Source organism: Ipomoea nil, unplaced genomic scaffold (genome assembly GCF_001879475.1).
Source record: "Ipomoea nil cultivar Tokyo-kokei standard unplaced genomic scaffold, Asagao_1.1 scaffold1576, whole genome shotgun sequence".
In the NCBI taxonomy this organism is placed as follows: Eukaryota; Viridiplantae; Streptophyta; class Magnoliopsida; order Solanales; family Convolvulaceae; genus Ipomoea; species Ipomoea nil.
Genome location: NW_017618004.1, coordinates 1,200,588 through 1,225,755, shown reverse-complemented (window position 1 = coordinate 1,225,755; position 25,168 = coordinate 1,200,588). Strand labels below are relative to the sequence as shown.

Sequence of the window (25,168 nt, the reverse complement as noted above, 5' to 3'; positions counted from 1 at the left end):
ACAGCAGAGGGGGTGAGTAACGAAAGAGGTCACCTTCGTGTAACAAAACTCTACTAATTATTGGGCCAAAAATCTTAACTACCATTTCAATAGTAGTTAAGGATCCTATTTCACCCTTATCACATAGTATTACTAGACTATGCTAGCAGTTATTCAGATCAGAGAGAGGGCAAACTAAAACCTGTAAAACTAGAAACAAAATTATTCTGAGATAAAATTTGTTCTGAAATAAAAATATGAAAATGTTCTCAAACAAAGTCTAAAGTAGAAATAACAAAATGTTCTCAAACAACAATATCTGAAGTAGGCCATCTGAAGCCGAAACATAATTTAACACACAACATAACACTAGAATCACCCCATATGACGGATCAAAATTATAGCTCATCCTGGTATAACAGAAATTTCTTGCCTTACAGCTTGTCCTCAAACTCAGACAGTGGGGTCATCTGCTCCTTGAGACCTTTTCTCTTTCGGATTACAGTCACTAGGTTGGAAGCCTGTGATCCCGCCTCCAATGGGTCAGAAGTCATCATATCCCAATGATCAAACACGCACTGTGGGAAAGCTTGCCCTGAAGTGGCAGCCCTCAGAGTACCAGAGAACCCAAATGACTCAATGACAGGAAGGTATGCCTTAATGTTATAAAGAGGGGTACCAGGCCTCTGAAACTCCTCAAACACGTGACCACGTTTCTGATTCAAAACAGAATAGATACCACCAAGAGCTTGCTCTGGTGCTTGAATCTCAACCAAGTACACAGGTTCCAAAAGACGGGGCTTGGCAGTAATCTGGGATGCATAGATAACCCTCCTGGCTGTAGGAATCACCTGACCACCACCTCTGTGGATGGCATCAGCATGGAGTACAACATCACAAACTTCAAAGCAGATACCTCTCATGTTTTCTTCAGCCAACGCACCTTCCTTCGAAGCCCACTGGAACCCAGCCACAACAGAATCCTTAATTTCATTCAGGTACTGAACTCCCTTACACATATCAACAACCATGTTTGGCCCAGTTGTCTCAGGACCAAAGCACCAAATTTTCTTAGCAAGATCTTTATCCCAACCAAATTCTTCAGACAGAATCTTCGAACGTACTTTTGGGTCATCCCTTGGTCCAATACGACCATCATCAATTGCCTCAGCAAGCCCTTCCTCCATTGGCCTAGCTTCCATATACAGACGGTTGTGCTTGTTGGGAGATTTGCTCATCACAGTACGGCACGACTTCTCAAGGACAGTCTCACGGAAGGAGACAACAGGATCAGATGTAATGATTTCAGCACCACCCATGAAATCATCCTGCAAGTCCTTCAAACAGATCTCAAGATGAAGCTCACCAGCACCGGCAATAATGTGCTCCCCAGATTCCTCAATAGAACAGACAACCATAGGGTCAGATTTGGCCAGACGCTTCAAACCTTCAACAAGCTTGGGAAGGTCAGATGCAACCTTGCATTGAACAGCAACTCGCACAACAGGTGACACAGAGAATTTCATGGCTTTGATAGGATGGGCATCCACCTCTTTTTCATTGGTCAAAGTTGCATTCTTCGTAATAAATTGATCAAGACCAACCATAGCCACTGTGTTTCCGCAAGGAACATCCTCAACAGTTTCCTGTTTCTTACCCATCCAAATAACCGTTCTCTGGACATTCTTGACGTACAAGTCCTTTTTCTCTCCTGGTATATAGTTAGGACCCATGATCCTGACCTTCACTCCAGTAGCCACTTTACCAGCAAAAACACGACCAAAGGCATAAAATCTACCTTTGTCAGATGCTGGAATCATCTTGGACACATAAAGCATGAGAGGTCCCTCTGGATCACAGTTTCTAATAGCATTGGCATATTGATCATCAAGAGGCCCCTCGTACAAGTTCTCAACACGGTATCTCTGAGCCGTGGCAGGTGACGGGAGGTGATATATCATCATTTCAAGAAGTGCATTATTTGCTGGCAACCATGTCTGCATTACACGTTTCATTAGTGCCTTGCCCATCAATTCCTTCTCTTCAGATTTCATAGTCACACCAAGTTTCTGCAACATCGGCCACAGCTTATCTTTCTGATCATTCATACATGTGGCAATGATCTGCTTTATGGGTTCATAACAGAACTGCACAAACCCACGCTTACATGTGGCAGACCCAGAGTGCTTGCTGGTCCACTTCTTTGTAGCAGGGTCAAAGAAGTTCTCACCCCAAAGCCTTTCCATCATCTTTGATTCATCAACACCAAACTTGGATGCATACATCCTGGCAAAGTTAGTCAGTGTGAATGCCCAGCCATGTAATCCTGCAGAGAAAGCCACTGTACCTTTCTCTGGGTAAACCTGGACATCACCAAGGAGTGGGTCCTCGTATGTAGCCATGATAACATTAGCATTCTCAATCACCCTTGAGAATGTCTGGTAAGCTTCTTCTCCATCAACTTGGAGCTCAAGGAAGCACCTGTCCATCTTGTTAACAGTCAAGACAGGGCGAATCCTTTCACCCAATGCTTGACGAAGTACAGTCTCAGTCTGGACACAAACCCCTTCAATGCAGTCAACCACCACAAGGGCTCCATCAGTAATACGAAGAGCAGCTGTCACTTCTGATGAGAAGTCAACATGTCCAGGTGAGTCAATAAGGTTGATGAGATACTCATTCCCATCACGCTCTCCCTTGAAATTCTTCAATTCTAAATCTGACATCTCATAGTACAGAGAAATTCCAGTGGACTTGATTGTAATGCCGCGTTCAGCTTCATCTGCACGGGTATCTGTCATTCTAACATCACCAGCAACTTCTTGGGCAATGATACCCGCAGCAGCCACAAGAGAATCAGTAAGTGTGGACTTTCCTGGTTTTTCAAGTAATAGGAGAGATTTTCAGCATATTTGATACGGAGAACAGCACATTAAATAAGAGTACATACAGATTAGCACATAACTACTATGACTCTCATACCGTGGTCAACATGAGCAATAACAGACATATTACGAATATTATGCTTCTTGTCCATGATAGCACGGAGCTCTTCAGCTGTGAACTTCACCTGCAGATGTCGAATGATAAATTAAATTAAATAACTTGTTCAGTGTGTTGGCAAAACCACAAGAAATAAGGCATATTAGTTTCATTACCATTTTGAGAGATCTTTGAAGTCAAAGCTCAACAAAATTGAATTGGAGGATGTGCTCCTGAAAAGGCCTGCTATGAACAAAACAACAACACTAAGTTAACAAAACAGTAGCAACCTGAGCTCTAAACAGATTTCTGTTTTTAAGGGAAAAGAAAATCAGAAAGACAGGTATCAGATTCCAATAAAATGAAAATACTCATAAATAACAAGAAAATGAAATCAGATATTAGCATCAAGCCCTTTGATTATGACCCTAGACTCTGGTATGTTAATATTACAAATCTAGCTTTGTTTAAAGTTCATACTTCTCATACAAATCTAGCTTTGTTTAAAGTTCACACTTCTCATACAAATCCAGCTTTGTTTAAAGTTCAGACTTCTCATACAAATCCAGCTTTGTTTAAAGTTCAGACTTCTCATACAAATCCAGCTTAGTTTAAAGTTTAGACTTGTCATACAAATCCAGCTTCGTTTAAAGTTCAGACTTCTCATACAAATCCAGCTTTGTTTAAAGTATAGATTTCTCATACAAATCCAGCTTTGTTTAATGTTTAGATTTCTCATACAAATCCAGTTTTAACAAAGTTTAGATTTCTCATACAAATCCAGCCTTGTTTAAAGTTCATACTTCTCATACAAATCCAAAGTTCATACTTTTCATACAAATCCAGCTTTGTTTAAAAAGTTTATACTTCTCATACAGCTAAAAATAAAACAAAATCATATCAAATCCGCACACCGACTACAAATATTACGAAAAATATGAATTAAGATCTAAAAGAAGCGCAGATCCCAAAGGGAACATCATATAACAAAAACCACCAAACAAAATGAAAAGGATTGAAATCCAAGCTTTAAATCAACAGCATATCATAACTAAACTCTGACAGAAGTAACGGAAAGAGCAAATCGAACATGAGAAGCTCAAGCAGAAACAGAATAAACAGCAATAGATGTACAGCATCAGCGAAGAAATTAAGATATTCATGAAAAGAGAACTCACAGACAAGGGGAGAGAACGAGAGAGCGCTGAGTAGAGATGAGGCGCTCTGTGTGAGCTTTCGGCGGGTTATGAACTAGTAAGAGATGGAATATAAAGCAGAGCCCCAAACCCTAATGCGAGGATAAGCTGGACGCTTACGTATGAGGTGACTTTGGAAGCGTTAAGGTTGTAGCTAAGAATTGGTGGGCGGCTGTGGGGCGACAATTAGCATGGGCCCAGCCCAATAAATGTACAAGCCACTGAAAGAACAGCCCATTAGGTTAACGGCAAATTATGTCGTGCACCAGGGGCACACAATACTCTGGCTCAAAACCTCGTCGTTTTCATAAATTGGTGAGGAGTGATGGAAAGTCCGTTCAACCGTTACAATTTTATTTTTGTGTTTATGTGTATTATGTTAAGAGTTTGTATATTATGTTTGATTATATGTATTATGTTAAAAATTTTTGTGTATTCTATTATACAATTTTGTACATACGAAACATAAAATTTTTTAGAGTGCACAATGCATTGTGTGCTTTAGTGCACGATATAACAATTGCAGGTTAACAGGCAATAGTTATGCCATGGACACGACGTAATTTGCGCGTGTGAAAATAACAATGTCGACACCATTTCTGCAGTCAATGATTTTAAAAAGGAAACATTGAAAACAACTCAGCAAGTGAATATTCAGTTAGAGTTCTTCAATTTTGAATATTCAGTTCTAAAATTATAAATATAGAGTTTAAAATTGTGAATATAGAGTTAAAGTTGTGAATATAAAATTCAAAATTTGTGAACATAGTTATGCAATTATGAATATTGCATTCTGTAATCTTGTATATTGAAATCTAAAATTATGAATATTCAATTTTAAAATTGTAAATATAGATGGACAATTTTAATATTTGTCCTCGCAAGTACACGAATCAATTGTAGTGATATTGTGCAAAAGCAAGAGTCAAATCCACGAGAATTGAGCAACTATACTTAATATGAAGTACGAATCAATTGTAGTGATAATGTACAAAAGCAAGAATCGAAGCCACAAAAAATTGATACAATGCAATTTAACAACTAAACAAAGAAATAATTGAATGAAATTTTTTAAAATACTTAATGTAATATCAGTAGTAAAAACCAGAAAAATAAGATTGCAAATAATTAGCAGCTAACAAAAGCTAAGAACATGACTAATACAAATGATAGGATAAAACATAATCAATTGTATTGGCAACATCAAATGCAAAACTTTCTTGGCGATTTCTATCACATTCCTAAAAAAATGCAAACTCAAAACTGATTAGTCTCAGTACTCCCACTCCTTCATGAGCACTTCAAGATTACTAGCAAACCAATTCAACAATGATAAGACAAGCACAGTACGTACAGAATTCACAAAGTTAAAAGTAAAGAATTGCTAAATAACAAGTGAAGTTTAAGAGGAAGGAAACCAGAAGAGTATTCTTCTTCTTTCCCAGACTTGACGCACTGCTGGAAAATTGCCCGAAGCCGAACAGATAAAAAAAAAAAAAAAATACTAACTAGATAACATCATTAAGGAGTGTATTACACAAGTACCAGAACAACTCTCAACATTGAATAAAAGAATTAGAATAATTAAATTCAACAAGGAAAGAAGAACCAGAATGTTGTTGCCAAATTAAATTGCTGCTGCTGCGCGGGACGAACACCGCCGGAATTAAAATCAAAGCTGCTCCACCGAAATCAATCAATTTGATGGATAAAAGTCGCCGCCCGGAGTTGTAAATTGCCACAGACCTCAATTGCTCTCGTTCTATTCTCACCGCCGGAATTGATCCGGGGTAAATCGATGCTGATTTCCTCCTTCGATCGCTCTCTTTTTTATACTGCTCGGCCCATCAATTCCTCCTTCCCTAGCCGCAATTTCTCTGATCGCTCCACCAACTCCGGCGGAGAAGTAGCCGCAAAAGACTTGAATCAGGCACAACCATAGAGACCATTTCTTCCGTCAAAATAGCCGAGCTTGTTAGGTCGCTGAGGCTGCTGGTTCGCTCGTCAATGGTCGCGCCCCTTCTTTCATAACATATTTGCAGAAGGAAATTATTTAATGGGCTGAAACTTAAACCCAAAATACCAATCAGCGAATACAGTCCTATACTATTAAGATATACGTAATATATTATAAAATAGTGTAATTCAATTCTTAATATAATATATTGTTTAAAATAGTGTAATACAATTCTTAATAGAATATATTGTTTCTTACATTCTTATTCCTACTACAATTCTACAATAAAATTCTTATTCGTAATACAATAAAACAATATTTAAAATTCCTATTTATATACCATAATATTATTCCGCCACTACTTCAATCTATACTATTATTAAAAACAAAATAATAATAATAATAATAATTAATTAAAAAAAAATTGGTAGTAAAAATGGAAAATAAAAAATTTATCTTTAATTCACTGAAAATAGAAAAGGAAACGAAATTCACTGATTAATACTAATAATAATCAGTACAAAAGTTAGCAGTAAAAAAATAAAAATAGATCGCTAATTCACTAAAAATGGAAAAGGAATAGAATTCACTGATTAATACGAATAACCATCATTAAAAAAATTAGCAGTAAAAAATAAAAAAAAATTCCTAATTCATTGATTAATGAAAAGGAAAACAGAATTAACTAATTAATAAAAAAATGAAAATCATATAAAACATACTAATTAATAATAATAAGGATATGGAATTAACTTAATAATAATAATAATAATAATAATAATAAATTAATAATGATCCGAAATTCAAGAAGCCATAATGTTCAGAAAAATTACTAATTCATGTAATAGATATTAATATAAAGAAGATTGTGCCAAAAAAAAAAAAAAAAAAGGCAAGGAGTCGGTAATTCATAATTTTGAATATAATACATGCCATTATTTGACTATTAAAATTTCACTATAAATATTCTCAAAAGCAAATAACAACTCTACCATTGAATATTATTTATTGAGTTAATTCCACCGGAGGTCCAATGTCTTTGGTGGCAATTCCAAATTTAGTCCCAGACTATCATTTTTGTCATTTTACATCCCAGACTATCGTTTTTTTGGACACTTTTAGTTCTTCTCATGATTTTTTCTATTTTTAGTAAGGGTATTTTTGTCTCTTTCATATTTTTCTTTTATTATTTTTTCAGTTTCAACCAGTTTAATTGGTTTAGAACTTTAGGTAATCTTTGAGTTTTAGTAATCATATTTTTCAACCAAATTTGAGAAATATGGACTATGCAATTAATGACTTAAAGTTTCAAACCAACTCTCATTGTAGTTAAAATTTTTCCAAATACATGTTAATGAATGTTACACATCAAACACTAACTAGATAAAAACACAAATCCATACGTATATAAATGATCAAGAACCATATGTTAGACATTATATTTTACCCTTGCATGCAATACTCAACACCTCAACAAATTAAATAAGTATATATCTAGATAGATTATCATGTCCTAATAACCCAAGCCCTAAATCAAGCTACTCACATCCATAAGTATAAACAACACAACAGTACATGTATAAAACATAAATATCATAATAGAAAGAGATGAAAGAAATAAAAGTTATATATTGAAATTGAAGAAATAAAATATTATACAAATGTATATTGGCGTCATGCCCTTGTGTAGTTGGCAAGTGGCTAAGGGTCCATTTGGAAAGCAGGAAAATTACTTCTGGAAAACTTGATGCTGATATGTATGAAACGTTTTATTATGGATCTTCAATTAATTTGAATTTATTCAATTAGACAGTCTTTTAAGGGAACTGCATTTTTTAGCTTATTATTAGTGGAAGTCAAGATTGCTTGCCTTTTGGGATACTTAATTGATGATGGCAAATTTCTCACTTTCTTTTCAATTTGGAATTACTTGAAAAACATTGTGCATACAAAAAGTGATTCTTTTAATTCTTCTCAAAAAAAAAAAAAAAGTGATTCTTTTAATTTATTTATTTTTCACCAGCAACAACAATATGAAACAAATGGTTTCGGGCTCAATGTGAGTAGACAAATTTCCGGATGGCTTCATAAATGAGTGAGTATAAACTTTTATTATGTGTTTTAGATAGAACTACATTATATCTATTAGCGTTATAATATTATATTGTGTTAGAATGTTAAGTATGTTGGATTATATTTATTATGTTGTATAGTATTGAACAATTCTATTATATTTTGGGCTGAATAGTGTGAATTATATAAATGTTGTTTGGATAATTGAATTTTCCATTGAACGGTAATTTAATTATTGTACATTGGTGTTAATAATACAAATAAATTATTTTTTAAAAATTATATAACTATAGAAGTTTTTATTTAAATGTAAAGACGCATATTGTATATTTTAAGAAAAATAAACACTATAGGCGTGTTTACCTTAAAGGTATAGTCGTATAGACGCCTATTGTCCAACTTTACAAGATTTTCAAGTAAAGATGCATAAATTTGGTATCTTTCTTTGCGTCTGTGCCATACGCGCCTTTAGTAATAATGCATATCAGCATATTGTCATTTAAGTAAAGAAACAAATGACTCATTTTGTATTGTCATTTAATTAAAGTCTAGTTTATGGGTATATAAATAAATACTATGAACATAAAAAAATATGATAATGTTATTAAATATGATATACTAATTGACGATTAGTATAAAATAACGTCGTTTTGAAATAAGATCCACCATACAAGGTGATACTGGTCCATGATATAATTTGCCATTAAAACCTGAATGGATGTAAATATCAATGCTATTGAAACTTAAAACAAAACGGTGTTTGATGAAGCTGTTGATTAGCAGTTAGCAGCGAAGTCCGACGGCGTCGTTTTATGTTACGGTTGAAGTAGTTCGTTGCTCGGTTAGTTACGGGCAGAGAAGAGGATTAGTGGATTGATTAGCCCATTCGATATGCACAATCCCTGAATGCCAAAACCCCAATAACCCTAACTTGATGATTTCTTCGCCCTCTGCTTCTTAATTATCCGCCGGCGATTGGTTTCACTGGGACTCAAAAAAATACACCATATAACTCACCACCCCCAATGGTGTATTTCTGAACAGTGTATGGTGTTTTTACTCACACTTAATGGTGTGTGTTTGGTTATGCAAGGCTCTGTTTACTCTGTTTTTTGTGATGTATTTTTCTAACATTGATGGTGCATATTTGTTGAACTATTGGTGTTGCCGCACTGTAAGAAATCGCAGCACCATAAGACACTGCCGCACCTGAACTCGCCTCTATATATATATATATATATATATATATATATATATATATATATATATATATATATATATATATATATATATATATCAAGCTCTTCAGGTAAGCATAAATTTATCATGCCAGTTTGATTCAGTACAGTGTTCCTTAAGCCACATTTGCATTGGTGGTTTTCAAAGGTTATAAAATATAGAAATTACCATTTAAAACGTATGAAAATGTTGGCATTATTGTACTTTTTCTCATAGATTTTTGGGGGTGCTTTATAAATGCTCACTTTGATTTGGAAATATTTATCCACTAAGATAATTAATTATCCTTGATGTTTTTATTTTTTTAATGAGCCTTTACCCCTATCAAAAGATTAAAAAGAATAATTAATTGCAGTTAGGTTGCCGATCATAAGGCAAGTAAGCCTGAATTGAGTGATCATAGACTAGTGCACTCATGTCTGCAAGTCCATCAATAAAAAATTGTAAAGATCAGAGATATCATAAGAGATGTTTCTTATAGCTGGGTTTAACTCCTTCACTTTTTTTTTTTTTCATATAGAGCACAAATTCCATCCATTGCTTGAGTGATAGAATCATAATCAATAAAAGCAATTAAGTTGCTCTATGCTGAGATGTTTGCATGAGAATAATAGTGTGTTTATTTGCCATTGGTTACAGGAATAACAGCGATGGAAGATCAAAGCGAAGTTTATGGGTGCGTTTGCCGACGTTTTCCGGAGAGTCTCAAAGTAGTAATGGGAGGAGTTTTTGAGAGAACCCGGCTCCTCAAGTTCATTTTGACAATTAAAGCAGTTAGCTCCTCAAGTTCATTTTTTTATTCTTTCTAATTTTTCATATTTATGTTAGGATAAATAATCTCGACTCTGAAAGTTCAGAAATTGATTGACAACACAATCATTTCAGCTATAATTTTTGAGAGAACTCAGCTATCCACCTTCCAAACTAACAGAATGACATCAGAACGGGTTCTCGATCGTTGTTGTAATTGTATGCCAAAGCACATGATCTAGAGTCACGTGAAACTATTTTGTTTGTAACAAAATAACTACTTTTAGCTTAAAAGTTACTATAAATACAACTTTGTAAACTCAAAAAAGTGGGATGGAGAATTTGAACTTTCACTCAATACAATTCACATTGCTCTTGTAGCTCCGAGCTACCAAGAGTCATATTTGTCATATTCATATCAAATCTTTATACATTTTCACTAAGGGTCCTTTTGAAAAGTAGGAAAATGACTCATTTTCCATAAAATGATTTCTTTTTCGGTGTTTGGCTACACAACAGAAAACTGTTATTGTGTGTTTGGTTCATTTTCTAGAAAATGAATAGGAAAATGAGTAGATTTTCAAAAGCATAATTCAATCTTCTCAATCAACAATTGTAATATCAGCTCTAATTAATTCAGTGCATAAACTTAAAAAATAAAGATAAGAACCTATCTACCATTACCAAAATGTGCAGTCAAGATCACCTCAACAAGATAAATAATTTTCTGAGAACAAGCTCAAAATTACCTATCTGGATGCGAAAACCAGTTCATCGGTGCGGAAACAAGAACTAGTTTCCGCATCGGTGCGGAACTGGTTTCCGCATCAGTGCAGAAACCTGGTTTCCGCATCAGATTGCGGAAACCAGTTTTGGTTTTCGCATCCGTGCGGAAACCATCGTGCGAAAACCAGTTCTGGTTTTCGATGCGGAAACCAGTGAGGATGGCCGGAAAGCAGTGGAGCGTCGACGGGAAGGGGAAGCTGCGGTTGTGGAGCGTCGACGGGAAGGAGAAGCTATGAACGAGAGAAGAGTGGAAAATGACTTCCCAAAAAAAAAAAAAAAAGAGAAAGTCATTTTCCAAGAAATGGGGTGTATTTTTCATTGACCAAAAGGTTATTTTCCGTTATATTTAATTTTCCATCACTTACCAAACACCAAAAATCCGAAAAATGATTCTCAGAAATCATTTTACAGGTTTCCAAACACACCCTAAATAACAAACATATAATTTTATGTTGAGATTGTAGGGTTTACATTAACACCAACACTCCGTATCCACTTTCAATTTGAGAAATGTACAAATAAATGTGTCATCCATTTTCAATTTTTCTTTTTCCATAAACATTAAAATTTCTTGCTTACAATTCCCACTAATTGATTAAAATTATTTGCACAATCTTAAATTCACCATTATTCTATCAAAAACATACACAAATCGGAAGGACGAAATGTGTAAGGATTTAAAAGTTGTAGGATCAAATATGAAAATTTTAAATTCAGATATATTCGGATATACCAAAATTTAAAATATCCGAACCTATAACTATTTAGGTTCACCCAAAATTTAAAATTTGGTTCGGATTTCGGGTGTTGGTTCGGATAATCCGAATTACGCCCACCCCTATATATATATATATATATAGAGAGAGAGAGAGAGACTTAAGCATTTTAATTTTTATATTAAGACTTATGTTTTTTTTTTTAAAATCAATTATTAAAAATTACACTAATTATTGATACATTGACTAATTCCCGTCCCGTCTAATTCTTTGTGGGGACGGAGACGAGGAAATATTTTGGTTGCAAAAAGTTGTATTCAAGAAAATGGGGTAGATTTTGATTAAACATTCATATGCAATATATAAAGACTTTAAAGAGTTTCAAATATATGTCAAAAGTGCCTTCTTTAATGGATTATTGGATGAAGAAGATTATGTGGAGAAACCTTCCGACTTTCTGGTTAAAGGAGCAAAGATAAGGTTTATTAGCTCAAGAAAGCATTGTATGGCGTAAAACAAACACCAAGAGTTTGCTATAAAATAATATATACCTTCTTGATTGAAAATGTTTTTTTTTTTTTTTTCTAAAGGAAAAAGTAGACAAAACCCTATTTAATTAGGATTAAACATGGTGGTCATATCTTGTTAGTACAATTTAATGTAAAGTAAATTTGAGGTGAATATAATTGGTGAATTCAATTATTTATTTATTTTTAGTTTTCAAGTAAAGCAACTGAAGGATGATACCTTCATTAATCAAGCAAATTTATTTATTATTCAAATTCATGATTTATGATAGTTTAATTTATAATGTCTTTCGTGTATGTATGAGTAAAGCACTAACATATAACTAAAGAAGTAAAATTGATACTTTCCGATCCCAATTAACTTTACAAACAATTAAAAACATTGTATTACGCCCGCATCACAGTTAAGATAAGAGTTGAAACTTTGACCATTATATATGTTGGATATTGGTGAATAAATCGATACACAAAATATATATAAATATATATATTTGTCCCGAAAGATGGAATTTAATTTGTACAAAATTAATTCCAACCAATTTTGGTACGAAACCAAAATTACATATATATACCTCGTATATATATTAACCAACTAGGGATTTATTTTATCAAAATAATCCCACCACAACTAGTACGAAAATAGAACACGGGACTTAATTTCTAAGAAATTAATCCCACCACAACTAGTACGAAACTAGTACAGGGATTTAATCTATCCGAGATTAATCCCACCACTTGGTCCGAAACCAAGAACAAAATAAAAGCAAGAACGGGTTTCTAACCTGAGGTTTAACCCAACGTGAAGAAGAAGAAGAAGAAGAAGATGAAGCCCGAGTCGCGTGTACACACACTCTCCTGAAAACCGATTCGCCACCTCCCGAGGGTGCTAGGATCGTTGTGGCGTCAGTCTCCCAGGATAAAACGGACTACGACTTTGGCGTTCGAGCACTCCAACCCAAAGCCCGGCGAACTAGAACACAAGCTGAGCACTCCGATGTTTTACGGAAGATGTTTGGCAGAATTTCTTTTCTTTTGTAAACTAGATGAGAGTTGAGAGAAAACAAAAGAATTTTGATTGATTCAAAGCTCGCAGCAAAACATTCTGCCAACCACCAAGCTATTTGTAGGAGAAGGGAATTAAAGCATATTCATGGCCATTAACCAACATAAATTCAAAATTTAATAATTGGATAATAACGTTTGAAACGGTCGTAATTATTATCGTAAAATACGCGATTAATTCGTACCGACCACAACGACCTGTTTCAAAATATCTGAGTGACCGAGAAGTCTGTACAAACCCGAAGGTTTAACGAATTGGGACCGAAAACCACACCCGAGTGGTCCACACGCACCGAAACGGTGCAGCACGAATCAATGCATATAGCATTGACTCGTGCTCAGCACGAAAGTAGCTCACGAAAGGAGAGCATGAAAGGAGCTCACAACTCCAACTTTCAGCATGAAACTAAAGCTTATAATTAAGCTTTCAATTTTGCATGCACTTTCGTCCAGCATGAAAGCATAGCATGAAAGGTGCTAAAAATCCCAATTCACTAATTAAGCAACCAAAGCTTAATTACACTTAAGCTCTACAACTTTCGTGCAGTGCAACGAAAGTTATTAAAATGCTTATTTCTAATTAGCATTTAAACTTAAGTTTTTGACTTCTCTCCAATAGGTCCACTTTGAGAATCAATTTCTCATTCACCTATTACCCATTTTGAGCGTACATTATATCAAATTCTCCGTCTCACTACGAAGAACCCGAATCCACTTTGACCCGACCCAAATCGGAAGTGGATCCCACATATATTTGTACCACAAAATAATCACTCAAAATGCCATTTTTGCTAAAAATTCCAACAATCCCCCACATGAATGAAAATTGATTTTCGGGACGAGGAAAAATCGACACGAACGTGCTCAACGGTCGATCCCTGCATAGCATAGATAGGTGTTACCCTTTGAACCTTGCCTTGTGAAAATATGTTTACTTTACTAGCTGTATGGTAGAACTTGATGTCTTTGAACCAACTGCCGTTTGTGTAGACGATGACATATCCCACACAGGGACCTTCCAACCTTTGTTCTGTTCTCATGGGTGTGCCCGTTTTGGTCATGGGTCACCTTCCTGGTTCTGCGAGACTTTCTAAAGAATTGAGCCCATCAATTCTCCTTTGAAGCGACCCCACTTCTCTCTAACATAGGTGATTCTTTATCGAGTATCCCGCATACTCACACATGTCAACCGACATTCGAATCATTAAAGCATCAACATGCTAGCCTCGTGCGGGAGTCACTGTTCTAACGAGGAATGGTAGGGAGTCTGAGACCCCCACAGTGACACGCTTCGTTCCATAATTTAGTTGTCCCATTGAACCTAGGTGCCAGCTAGGTTGGATGTCCACTATAGAACTTTTATTCCATGGGCTTCAAACACATTCCTCGTGCCAATTTCTCAACAACCATTTGCTTACCCTCGGGTTAGCGAGTTAGCGGCCGCTACGTTATCTTTTGACATCACGTAGTCAATAGAGATAACCCATGTTGTGAGAAATTGTTTAATGGTATTATGTCTACGACTTATAAGTTTAGACTTACCATTCCACATCTAACTCTGTACTTAACCAATTTTGGCTTGACTATCGCAACGCACACAAATTGGAGGTACGAGTTTATCTCTAGGAACATTCCCGAAAAATGGCATAGCCATTCGACCTACTCGCTCGCGACACGAGTGTAAGGCTCTCAGCTTTGATCCCGTCATGGATCTTAGCTATCACAAATCGTTTCGAGAATTTCCATACAACCAACTGCACTGGCCTACGTAAACACGTAGCCTTCAATGGACTTAGCGTCCTTTGATATCTTTTTAACGTGCTATATTTTCCAAATACAGCTAGATATCCCACGTAGTGCAGTCCAAAGTCACGAGCATACCTTAAGCATCTCATAACTTCCACCATTGCCTTCTAGTGCGTATCTTTTTAACGTGCTATTAGATACAATTAAACTACCAATATTCTGGATGTATTCTCCGTGAGAAATACAAACTCCGTGTATCTATTAAACCCGAGCTCGAAGCTAGACGTGCTATTAAATCCGGTGTAATACCACCCATTTGATACAATTAAACTACCAATATTCTGGATGTATTCTCCGTGAGAAATACAAACTCCGTGATTATTGGCTAGTTGTACGTTAGTATCTAATGGTGTCCAAGCCACTTGATTATCATCCTTTGCAAGGATTCAATCACACAATGAGATTGGCTTAACACGAGACCATATGGTCTTCTCACGATTTTAATCTCGAAGATTAAATCTGCCAAACTCACACCTCTCATGTCAAATCTCAAATTTAACATGTTCCTGGTAGAATTGATCCTTTGATCGTTACTACCCACGATGAGTTTATCGTGTATAAACAAATAATGATATCACTGTCTATCGTATCCATTACGTAGACACACTTTTCACATTCGTTTATACTAAACTCATTGGTTATCATTGCATGATCAAACTTCACGTGCCAATCCTTAGGCAATTGTTTTAAACCATACAACGATTTCACCAATCACACACTTTCTTTCTATAGCACGGAACCACAAAACCCTCAGGTCGTTCCATGTCTATTAAGAAAGTTATTTTCCACATCCATTTGATGAACTTCCAAGTCTCGCTAAGCAGCTATGGCAAGTATCATTCTAATGGATTTCATTCTCATCACAAGAGAATATATATCGAAGTAACCGTGGCTCTCGTGTTGCATGTAATCTACAATTACACGCCCGGCCATTTACTTCAATATAACCAATCAGTTTTTATCTTCCGACACGTGATCCACTAAGATCCAGAGGTTTTACAACCCGGAGGAAGAACAACCAGTTTCAAGTATGATTCTTTAAGATAGAATCTACTTCACCTCGGTAGCCTCTCTCGTGTTGGTCCATCTGTAGAAGTCACCACTTCTACATATGTTCGAGGCTCATTTTCTAACAACCATGTCAGAAAATCTGGTTCATTTTCTAGTAAACAAGTTAGAATATGCGCATCACATTCTAACATGTACGTAAGAAAATATGGACCAAAGGATTTTTCAATCCTAGCTCTCTTGCTACGTCTAGCTTCGAGCTCGGGTTCTCTTTCATACCCTCCAACCATAGCTACGCCAAAAGTTCCTTTCAACGTGCTAGGTCCTTTATTGAACCTTCAAAAACACATCTTCCAAGAACAATGAATTTCTTGATTCAATTTATGGTGTTCTTATGTACGTCCAAAACATAGGACTCGTGTACTAAGAACCAAAAAAACGCCTTTGGCAAGACACCCCTACATTTCAGGTATTGGTAGGAAAGCTTCCTACGTACCCATAACCCATAAGAAGCCTTATCGAGTTTCATGTGGGTAACCTTATTTAAAAGGTACTTACTTGTCCAAAGTCTTGTCTCACCCCACACACTTTGAGGTAGACCCGAACTTATCAACGTCTTGATATTTATGTTCGGCAACAACATTCGATTGAAGTGAATACCGTGTCGTACGCTCGAGTACGATACCAATGCTTGCGCAGAAATCACCAATAGGTGTTTCATATTCACCACATCGATCGTTTCTAACCGCCTTAATTCCACGATTAAGTTGGTTTTCCACTTTATTCTTATAAAGAATAAATTTATCAACGACATCGTTTTTGCTCTCAAGCAAAATTCACTTAGCACTATTGAGTGCTATCGTTGATACTCCGAGAAGTACATCCAAGATGTCACCCGAAGGTTATGTACCTCCACTTCTCGATAACTCGCCTATGACCGAAATGTACGTTTACTTCTCGATCACATGGCCTAGAGGTGCTTCTAGCACTTCTTAGACCCGAGATGTGCACTTCACTTCTCGGTGGTTTTGTCACATCACAAATATCATATTTGTGCTTATCATAAAATTTGGAATATGGTCCATGCTAATTAATCTACGTATAGATTCAAAATTACCATGACCTTGTCTACCGTGCCACAAACACGAAGACCCAACCAGGCAAGACCAATTAATAATGTTCTTATTAATTACGGTTATTACACCGAGCTTATAGCCCAATTAGTAATTAACCCTTGCCTTCATTTCAAAAATAGACAAAACCTTGTCTTAATCCACAATAGTGACAAATTATAAATCATTACACCATTACTCGCAAGTTAGGTGGTTCAAGATTTATTTTGTTGTCCCAACACTTCTGTCATTTATCACAAATTAATTTCATACTAGTACAATTTGGTATCTTTAATCAAGTTAATTTTCACACAATTAACAAGATTATATCAACCAAATTTTCCAACTAGTTGAATCAAGCTTATATAATCGTATTAAGAATATTATTTAAAATATTCAATACACTTGAGCTTTGACGCTCACGATTATATAGCCATCCCAATTTTGACAAATTGACTATACTTGAAATCTAGAACCGAAGTCCTTTACGAGATTTCAACCATGCAACACGTCTGTTACATACCACTATGGCCGTTAAGCCATTCAAGCATATTCCGTGGAATTGCTTCTTGAAGTCCTTTCTGCCCAAAGGCAACAAATGGATACCAGATTCCACTTGAAAGGCTTCACTCACGATCATTCCTTCGTCAACTTGACTTAGGACGATCCCGGAATCTACCATCTTGTATTCAAGTAATCGGCTAACGACAAACACTTTTGCCTTAGCGTCATCACTCTTATACTTCAGGTCCAAAGATTCCCACAACGAGTCACACAAACCGTTCAAAACATAGTTTAGGCATAGGAAATCCAAATATTTCCAAATCCGTACTATGCTAACAGGTTGAGCGTTAGACTCGTGTTCCTTTCCACTAGGAACCATCTCGGTCAAGAACCATGACATGCCGAGAATCATTAGGTTGTACAACATTTTAAGTTGCAACCCTTCGAAATTCAACTCCGTGAATTTCCTTGGTCTTTCGACCAATCCACAAGGCACCGTCCCATGTACCTTCATCGTAGGGATATATCCTTTGATGCCACCACCGGTCTCCGAACCAAAGTTCACCGGGGTTTCGGATTGTGCAACTACATTGCCGATCCGACCAATCGAATGTGCACCACGAGCAACATTCACAGTTCCACCACTTGTGGAATCCATCGATTTAATCACCAAGAAATAATCGGTTTTAAGATTGTTGAAAATTGTGAATAAATCGATACACAAAATATATATAAATATATATATTTGTCCCGAAAGATGGAATTTAATTTGTACAAAATTAATTCCAACCAATTTTGGTACGAAACCAAAATTACATATATATACCTCGTATATATATTAACCAACTAGGGATTTATTTTATCAAAATAATCCCACCACAACTAGTACGAAAATAGAACACGGGACTTAATTTCTAAGAAATTAATCCCACCACAACTAGTACGAAACTAGTACAGGGATTTAATCTATCCGAGATTAATCCCACCACTTGGTCCGAAACCAAGAACAAAATAAAAGCAAGAACGGGTTTCTAACCTGAGGTTTAACCCAACGTGAAGAAGAAGAAGAAGAAGAAGATGAAGCCCGAGTCGCGTGTACACACACTCTCCTGAAAACCGATTCGCCACCTCCCGAGGGTGCTAGGATCGTTGTGGCGTCAGTCTCCCAGGATAAAACGGACTACGACTTTGGCGTTCGAGCACTCCAACCCAAAGCCCGGCGAACTAGAACACAAGCTGAGCACTCCGATGTTTTACGGAAGATGTTTGGCAGAATTTCTTTTCTTTTGTAAACTAGATGAGAGTTGAGAGAAAACAAAAGAATTTTGATTGATTCAAAGCTCGCAGCAAAACATTCTGCCAACCACCAAGCTATTTGTAGGAGAAGGGAATTAAAGCATATTCATGGCCATTAACCAACATAAATTCAAAATTTAATAATTGGATAATAACGTTTGAAACGGTCGTAATTATTATCGTAAAATACGCGATTAATTCGTACCGACCACAACGACCTGTTTCAAAATATCTGAGTGACCGAGAAGTCTGTACAAACCCGAAGGTTTAACGAATTGGGACCGAAAACCACACCCGAGTGGTCCACACGCACCGAAACGGTGCAGCACGAATCAATGCATATAGCATTGACTCGTGCTCAGCACGAAAGTAGCTCACGAAAGGAGAGCATGAAAGGAGCTCACAACTCCAACTTTCAGCATGAAACTAAAGCTTATAATTAAGCTTTCAATTTTGCATGCACTTTCGTCCAGCATGAAAGCATAGCATGAAAGGTGCTAAAAATCCCAATTCACTAATTAAGCAACCAAAGCTTAATTACACTTAAGCTCTACAACTTTCGTGCAGTGCAACGAAAGTTATTAAAATGCTTATTTCTAATTAGCATTTAAACTTAAGTTTTTGACTTCTCTCCAATAGGTCCACTTTGAGAATCAATTTCTCATTCACCTATTACCCATTTTGAGCGTACATTATATCAAATTCTCCGTCTCACTACGAAGAACCCGAATCCACTTTGATCCGACCCAAATCGGAAGTGGATCCCACATATATTTGTACCACAAAATAATCACTCAAAATGTCATTTTTGCTAAAAATTCCAACAATATATTCATAAAATACAAAAACTGATTGAAAACAAACTTACTTTGGCCATCCATCAAGGCTGAAACTTGGATCCAATTTGTCTCATACTCTCATATGTAGTAAGTCGTGTCCTCGGGGAAGACCATCTTAGAAGCTTCTGGTTTGTACGTTTGTATAGTATGCAGTGAAAATAATTTTAGGCCGAAAAGGTTGACAATATCGCCATCCACCTATAGCCAAATTAAAGAAGAAATAATATTTTTTTGAAAGCTAAAGAAGAAATAATATGTTTATTACGGTTTTATGGGGTGCTTTGGAGAACATTCTGTCTTACTTTACAATAGAATAAATCTTAAGTGTGATCATTTCACTTTAGATGTGTACTACTTTTATTTAAAATGTAATTTTTTTTTTAATTCAAAAAAAATTACATTTTAACTAAAACAATAAAACTGGTCAAAGCCCGCATGGACAGCTAGACATCCGGAGGGGACACATGCTGGGAGCGCAGCTCGGTATGCTAACCACGTGTCGCACCGGCCGTAGCGGAGGCAACTCCAATAGGTCCATGTGCAATGAGATTCTTGATATATATGCTTTATCAAGTGATTGGTCAAGACGATTGGGTTGCATTCATATGTCAATAATAAGGGTTTGGTGCACGGGAAAGGATTCCCGATCACATATGATCGAGAATCTTGTCTCGGTGGAACGATCCCTTTACCAACATGTCGAGGTATCTTATAACTAGTGTTGGGGGTTGGGTAAAGCACAACGTTGTCAAATTTACTCAAGAAAGGGACCTCTTGATCTCCTGCCCAAATATCGAGCACGTGCAAAGGTACACGGGGGAGAGTATAATCTCTATCATCATCAAGGGAGCAACTTGAGATGTTTGGTATGTAAAAATTCTTTTGTAAACTCTGCAATAACTTAGTCAAGAATTGTATATTTTGACAACATATGAAAATTCTTTTATATATATGCATCATTAGACATCCCCTCATATGTCCTCTTAAACATCAAAGTAATAATGGAGGCTAGGAACTCGAGTCTCGTATAGGGAACATGAGACTTAACTATACAAGTTACAAAACTTTTTAGAATTTTCATAATTGAAAATCTCAAATTCCTTATAATTGAATATCAGATTCCTCAGTCATTATTTTAGTTTTCAAGAAATTAGATAAGGGGATGTCTAATGATATATATATATATATATATATATATATATATATATATATATGTATGTATCTTCAATTTGTCATTAGTATATAGATATATGTATGTCTTTTTTATCATTTAATACCTCCTGCTACTCAGCTATTTTAAAAGCTTTTAATTTTAGCTAAGTAGCTACAATTACTTTTCAACTTTTTGCTAATTTTTTAACCCCTCACATGCCAAACAAAACCTATGTTAAAAAACACTCGCATTAATAACTTTGTTATACATATGATATAATCTTAAGAACAATAGCTTATAATTATATAGGTTTATTACCACTATATATATATATATATATATATATATATATATATATATATATATAACTAATGATATGATAGCGAATGTATAAATTAAGTTTATTCCTTTATATACTTATATAACAGTCAATACCATAAATACACCATCAAAATACATCGTGGTAATCACTAATCCTCTACCAACTAAAATCGATTATTCAATTCTACTATAGAATCTATTCTAGTATCAAAGTTTTAAAATAATTAAAACACATAAAACATGCATTAATCTAATGACCAGGATATGGAGCAGTAAAGAAGCTAAAATGTGTAATCTCATCCCAGTCTTCATGCTTCAGCAATTCATCAATATCTGGAGCTGCAACTACAGGGCTAGAGTAGGCATTAGCGTTGGTCGAATAGGAAATAAATTGATTAGGCTGTGAAACTACATGGTTTAGCTGCGCTGTTAGTAGTTGGTGGCACCCGTTATTATTATTATTATTATTATTTGTTGCAATTGTGTGATTATTTACCATTAATGGAGCATTGAAGCTAATAATGTAATTATTTTTCTGATCGTCACAACACGATTCGATATTATTGTATGTGGTGGAGTTGACATTCGCATAGTGATTACTCCTCTTTGCAGATACTTCTTTCCATTCACGTTTGTGAGACACGCTGCGCTTCAATATTCTACACAGAGTCCATACTTCCTGTAAACATAGTTCATGAACAAAGTTAAGGTGATAAGCATAAATTAATTAACTGCAAATACTTTCATGCTCTCTAGAATTTGTTTAGTATTTATAAACAAAACTTGTGTGTATGTGTCAAGGTCCCGTATGGACAATGCTTCCCGTGCAGTCTTGCAGTCACTCATCTAGGAATATTTTGAATAAACCCTAACTACATGAGTCCGAAACTAAACGAAATCTTGGTTTGCACCAGATCGACCGAATTAAGGGACAATGAGTTGGTCATATTGATGTTTGTTATAACAGAGAGAGTTTTGAACTCTCAACCTTCAAGGGATAAAAGTACATATATTTAAAAATATATTAAATTTTTTATTAAATATGGAAAAAATTTATAAATTATAAGAAAATATTAAAGAGAGTAATCAAACAAGATATATATGAATAAGGAATGAGAAAACAATTAAGAAGCATAAGAGATGCATGTAGTAAAGATTGATTACGTACAGCTTCTTGAGCAATGCTTTGGATATCGGCGATGTGTTTGGTGCTTTTGTCATGGTCGGCCGGAAGGCGGAACTCGTGCATCATCCAATCGGTTTTAGTGCCTTTCCCGGCACTTCCACGGTAGTAAACCAGCGACTTTTTCAGGCCAATGCAGTGGCGGTGATTTTCTCCGGCGGCGGGGGCGGAGGAGTAGATGGGGCGATCGATGCCGGTTGCTTTCCAGAACCCGGAGCCTGTGACCCTATTAGGCCTGATGCTGTTCCTGTATTTCCTCCCCCTTTTGCAAAAGAAGTACCATTCTGTGTCTCCAACATTACTGCTCTCTGCTTAATTAATTGTATAACATTTGTTAACTTTAGTTCACAATATTTACCATTAACATGTTATTATGTATTTTCAAATAACATATTTTGTACATTAAGTTATTATGTGCATTTAATTATAACTGAATATACATAATTTAAACTACGAACTACAATTCACATGGTAGATCCTGATCTACAATATAATTTAAGCATGTTGCCTGCCCAATGAACCAAGTAAATTTTGCGGCAATTATGAATTATCATCAATTGCTTTAGATAATCAGTTTTAACGTAACCTAAGCTAAAACCCCTTTTCTAACATTCAAAATTCGAATCTCTCATATCGTTTCAAATGTAAATTATACATATATAATTACCAAACATATCTTTGAGTTGTTTAAAACAATTTAATTAGATTCTGAACAAAAAAAAAAAAAAACTACATATAAATACTTGAATTGAACTTCAAAAAAAAAATAGTATCATCCACCCTTTTTTACTTGTAAATTACCTATTATTACAAATTATTGATGACATGACGTTTACATGTAATAATCCTTATTAGTTACATAGACTCCGTGATATTATTTTAAATTTTAAATCACTTTAACTTTACTCAAATTTAAAATAGATCAGAAAAGAAAAAAAAAAAAAAAAAGAGGCCACAGTTGTCCTTCTTGCACAACTATGGTTTGAGTGGTGTGTTGTAGAAAGGTAACCATGGTTATCTACAAAAATAGTCCTCTTGATCAATGATGATTGTCTATATATAATTAACTGCAACTATCCTTCTTAGATAGCCATGGTTATACAAAAAGAATAGTCATATAATAATTCTTACTTGCATAGATAATTAGATACTATGTGCATGTACTGTTTTTATTTTTAATCATTTTAACTAATATATATATATTTTTTTCAAAAAAACTTTGTTCTAAAGAAGAAGATGGCCATGGTTATTTGTTCTTCTTGCACGTACAACTATATATGGCCATAGCTGTGTTGGGGAAAGGTAACTATAGTTATCTAGCTACAAAGATGTATGATCAATCTGTTTAGTCAATCATATATGACTGTCTAGATCTAATTTAATTAACCCTCCAAATAGTATTATACTACTAGCTAGCTAGCTAGCTAAGAACCTCACTTTAATTTGATCGTAAGTATATGTGAATTATACCTAATCTCTTGTCTATTCTATCCTTTTTATCAAAAGAATCTTTTTTTTTTTTTTTTTTCTTAACATCTTATGAGGTGAATGAAATATGAGATGAAAAAGACGACATACTTGGAAGATCCCAGGGATCATATTTATAGATATCGATCTGTTTGATGAGTTCCATGCTTAACTCCCTTTTCTCCACCTTCCTTCTGAGATAGAACCCCACCAGCTCTTCATCTGTGGGATGGAAACGAAACCCTGGGAGTATTACTGGAACATCATCGTCCTCTTCCTCGTCCTGCTTCGTGATTACGCTGCTGCTCTGGTTCTCCGCGTCCGCCATATATTATCACTCTTATATATATTTAAGCTAATTAAGCTTAATTTGATTTGTATGATTCTTGAAGCTCAGCTCTGAGAAGCCTTGCTGCTTTGTAGGCCAATATAAATAGGCGGTGAAGAGGGAGGTAGGAAGGTGCGTGGCTTTGTCAAAGTCATTAGGGTTGACTTGGGTGTTTCAAGATATGATTGAACTTATTGAAGAAATCTACGTACCCTAAATGCAATACAATGCAAGGCCATAAATAATACAATATAATGCGTTTGAGATAATGTGTCACATCTCCTTGTTGAAAAATTCCTTCATCGACAAAGTATTTGGTGTTCTGATCTGGACCAACCAAGTTCTTGATTTGATTAATGACGCACTCATTTTAAATTAATATTACGAAATATACTCTAATCCTATTCTAAATCAAATATGCAGCACCTTTTATATGTGGTACCCTTAAAAAGAAAAATTAAATTTATTTACGAAAAAATCTATATACAAGTATTTTGATATTTTCATAGGAACAACATTCTAATATCACACTTGTGTATGACAGTCTCAAATACTTTTCTTTGGTACGGGTTGGATTGGGTCGGATTGGGTCAATATAAAAATGTAATACTTATACTGAAAAATATAATACTAATTAGAAATAAAGTGTTTGTTATTTATAAGGAAAAATGTAATACTTTGACAAATGTAATACTATTACATTTTGATGTTAATGTATTATATTTTTCATCAAAAGTATTACATTTTTCTGGCCATATAAGTAAACATTTTATTCCTTATTAGTATTACATTTTCTAGTATGAATATTATATTTGATATTGATCAAATCTGTTTCACGAACTCAAGTTTTGCCTTGTAAATAGGTAATGTAATTGGCCTGCCAT

At 35.2% G+C, this 25,168-nt stretch overlaps 2 protein-coding genes across 4 annotated transcripts; both read right to left on the bottom strand.

Annotated features, from left to right (window-relative positions):
• Positions 1-201: 201 nt before the first annotated feature.
• Positions 202-4,276, bottom strand: LOC109190392 (elongation factor 2). Of its 2 annotated transcripts, none has more exons than XM_019340858.1 (4): positions 4,140-4,276; positions 3,138-3,204; positions 2,962-3,049; positions 202-2,854 (listed from the first exon to the last, which is right to left on the bottom strand). In XM_019340858.1, the coding sequence occupies exons 2-4, from the start codon at positions 3,138-3,140 to the stop codon at positions 414-416; spliced, it is 2,532 nt and encodes an 843-aa protein (XP_019196403.1). In that variant the 5' UTR covers positions 3,141-3,204; positions 4,140-4,276; the 3' UTR covers positions 202-413. The 2 variants fall into 2 exon arrangements, with proteins under 2 accessions (XP_019196403.1, XP_019196404.1); XM_019340859.1 differs by having other exon boundaries at positions 3,138-3,207; positions 4,140-4,269.
• Positions 4,277-21,364: 17,088 nt separating this feature from the next.
• Positions 21,365-24,380, bottom strand: LOC109190369 (transcription factor JUNGBRUNNEN 1-like). 2 transcript variants are annotated; one of them, XM_019340833.1, is made up of 3 exons: positions 24,068-24,380; positions 22,475-22,800; positions 21,365-21,985 (listed from the first exon to the last, which is right to left on the bottom strand). In XM_019340833.1, the coding sequence occupies exons 1-3, from the start codon at positions 24,282-24,284 to the stop codon at positions 21,557-21,559; spliced, it is 972 nt and encodes a 323-aa protein (XP_019196378.1). In that variant the 5' UTR covers positions 24,285-24,380; the 3' UTR covers positions 21,365-21,556. The 2 variants fall into 2 exon arrangements, with proteins under 2 accessions (XP_019196378.1, XP_019196379.1); XM_019340834.1 differs by having other exon boundaries at positions 22,475-22,797; positions 24,068-24,379.
• Positions 24,381-25,168: the final 788 nt, after the last annotated feature.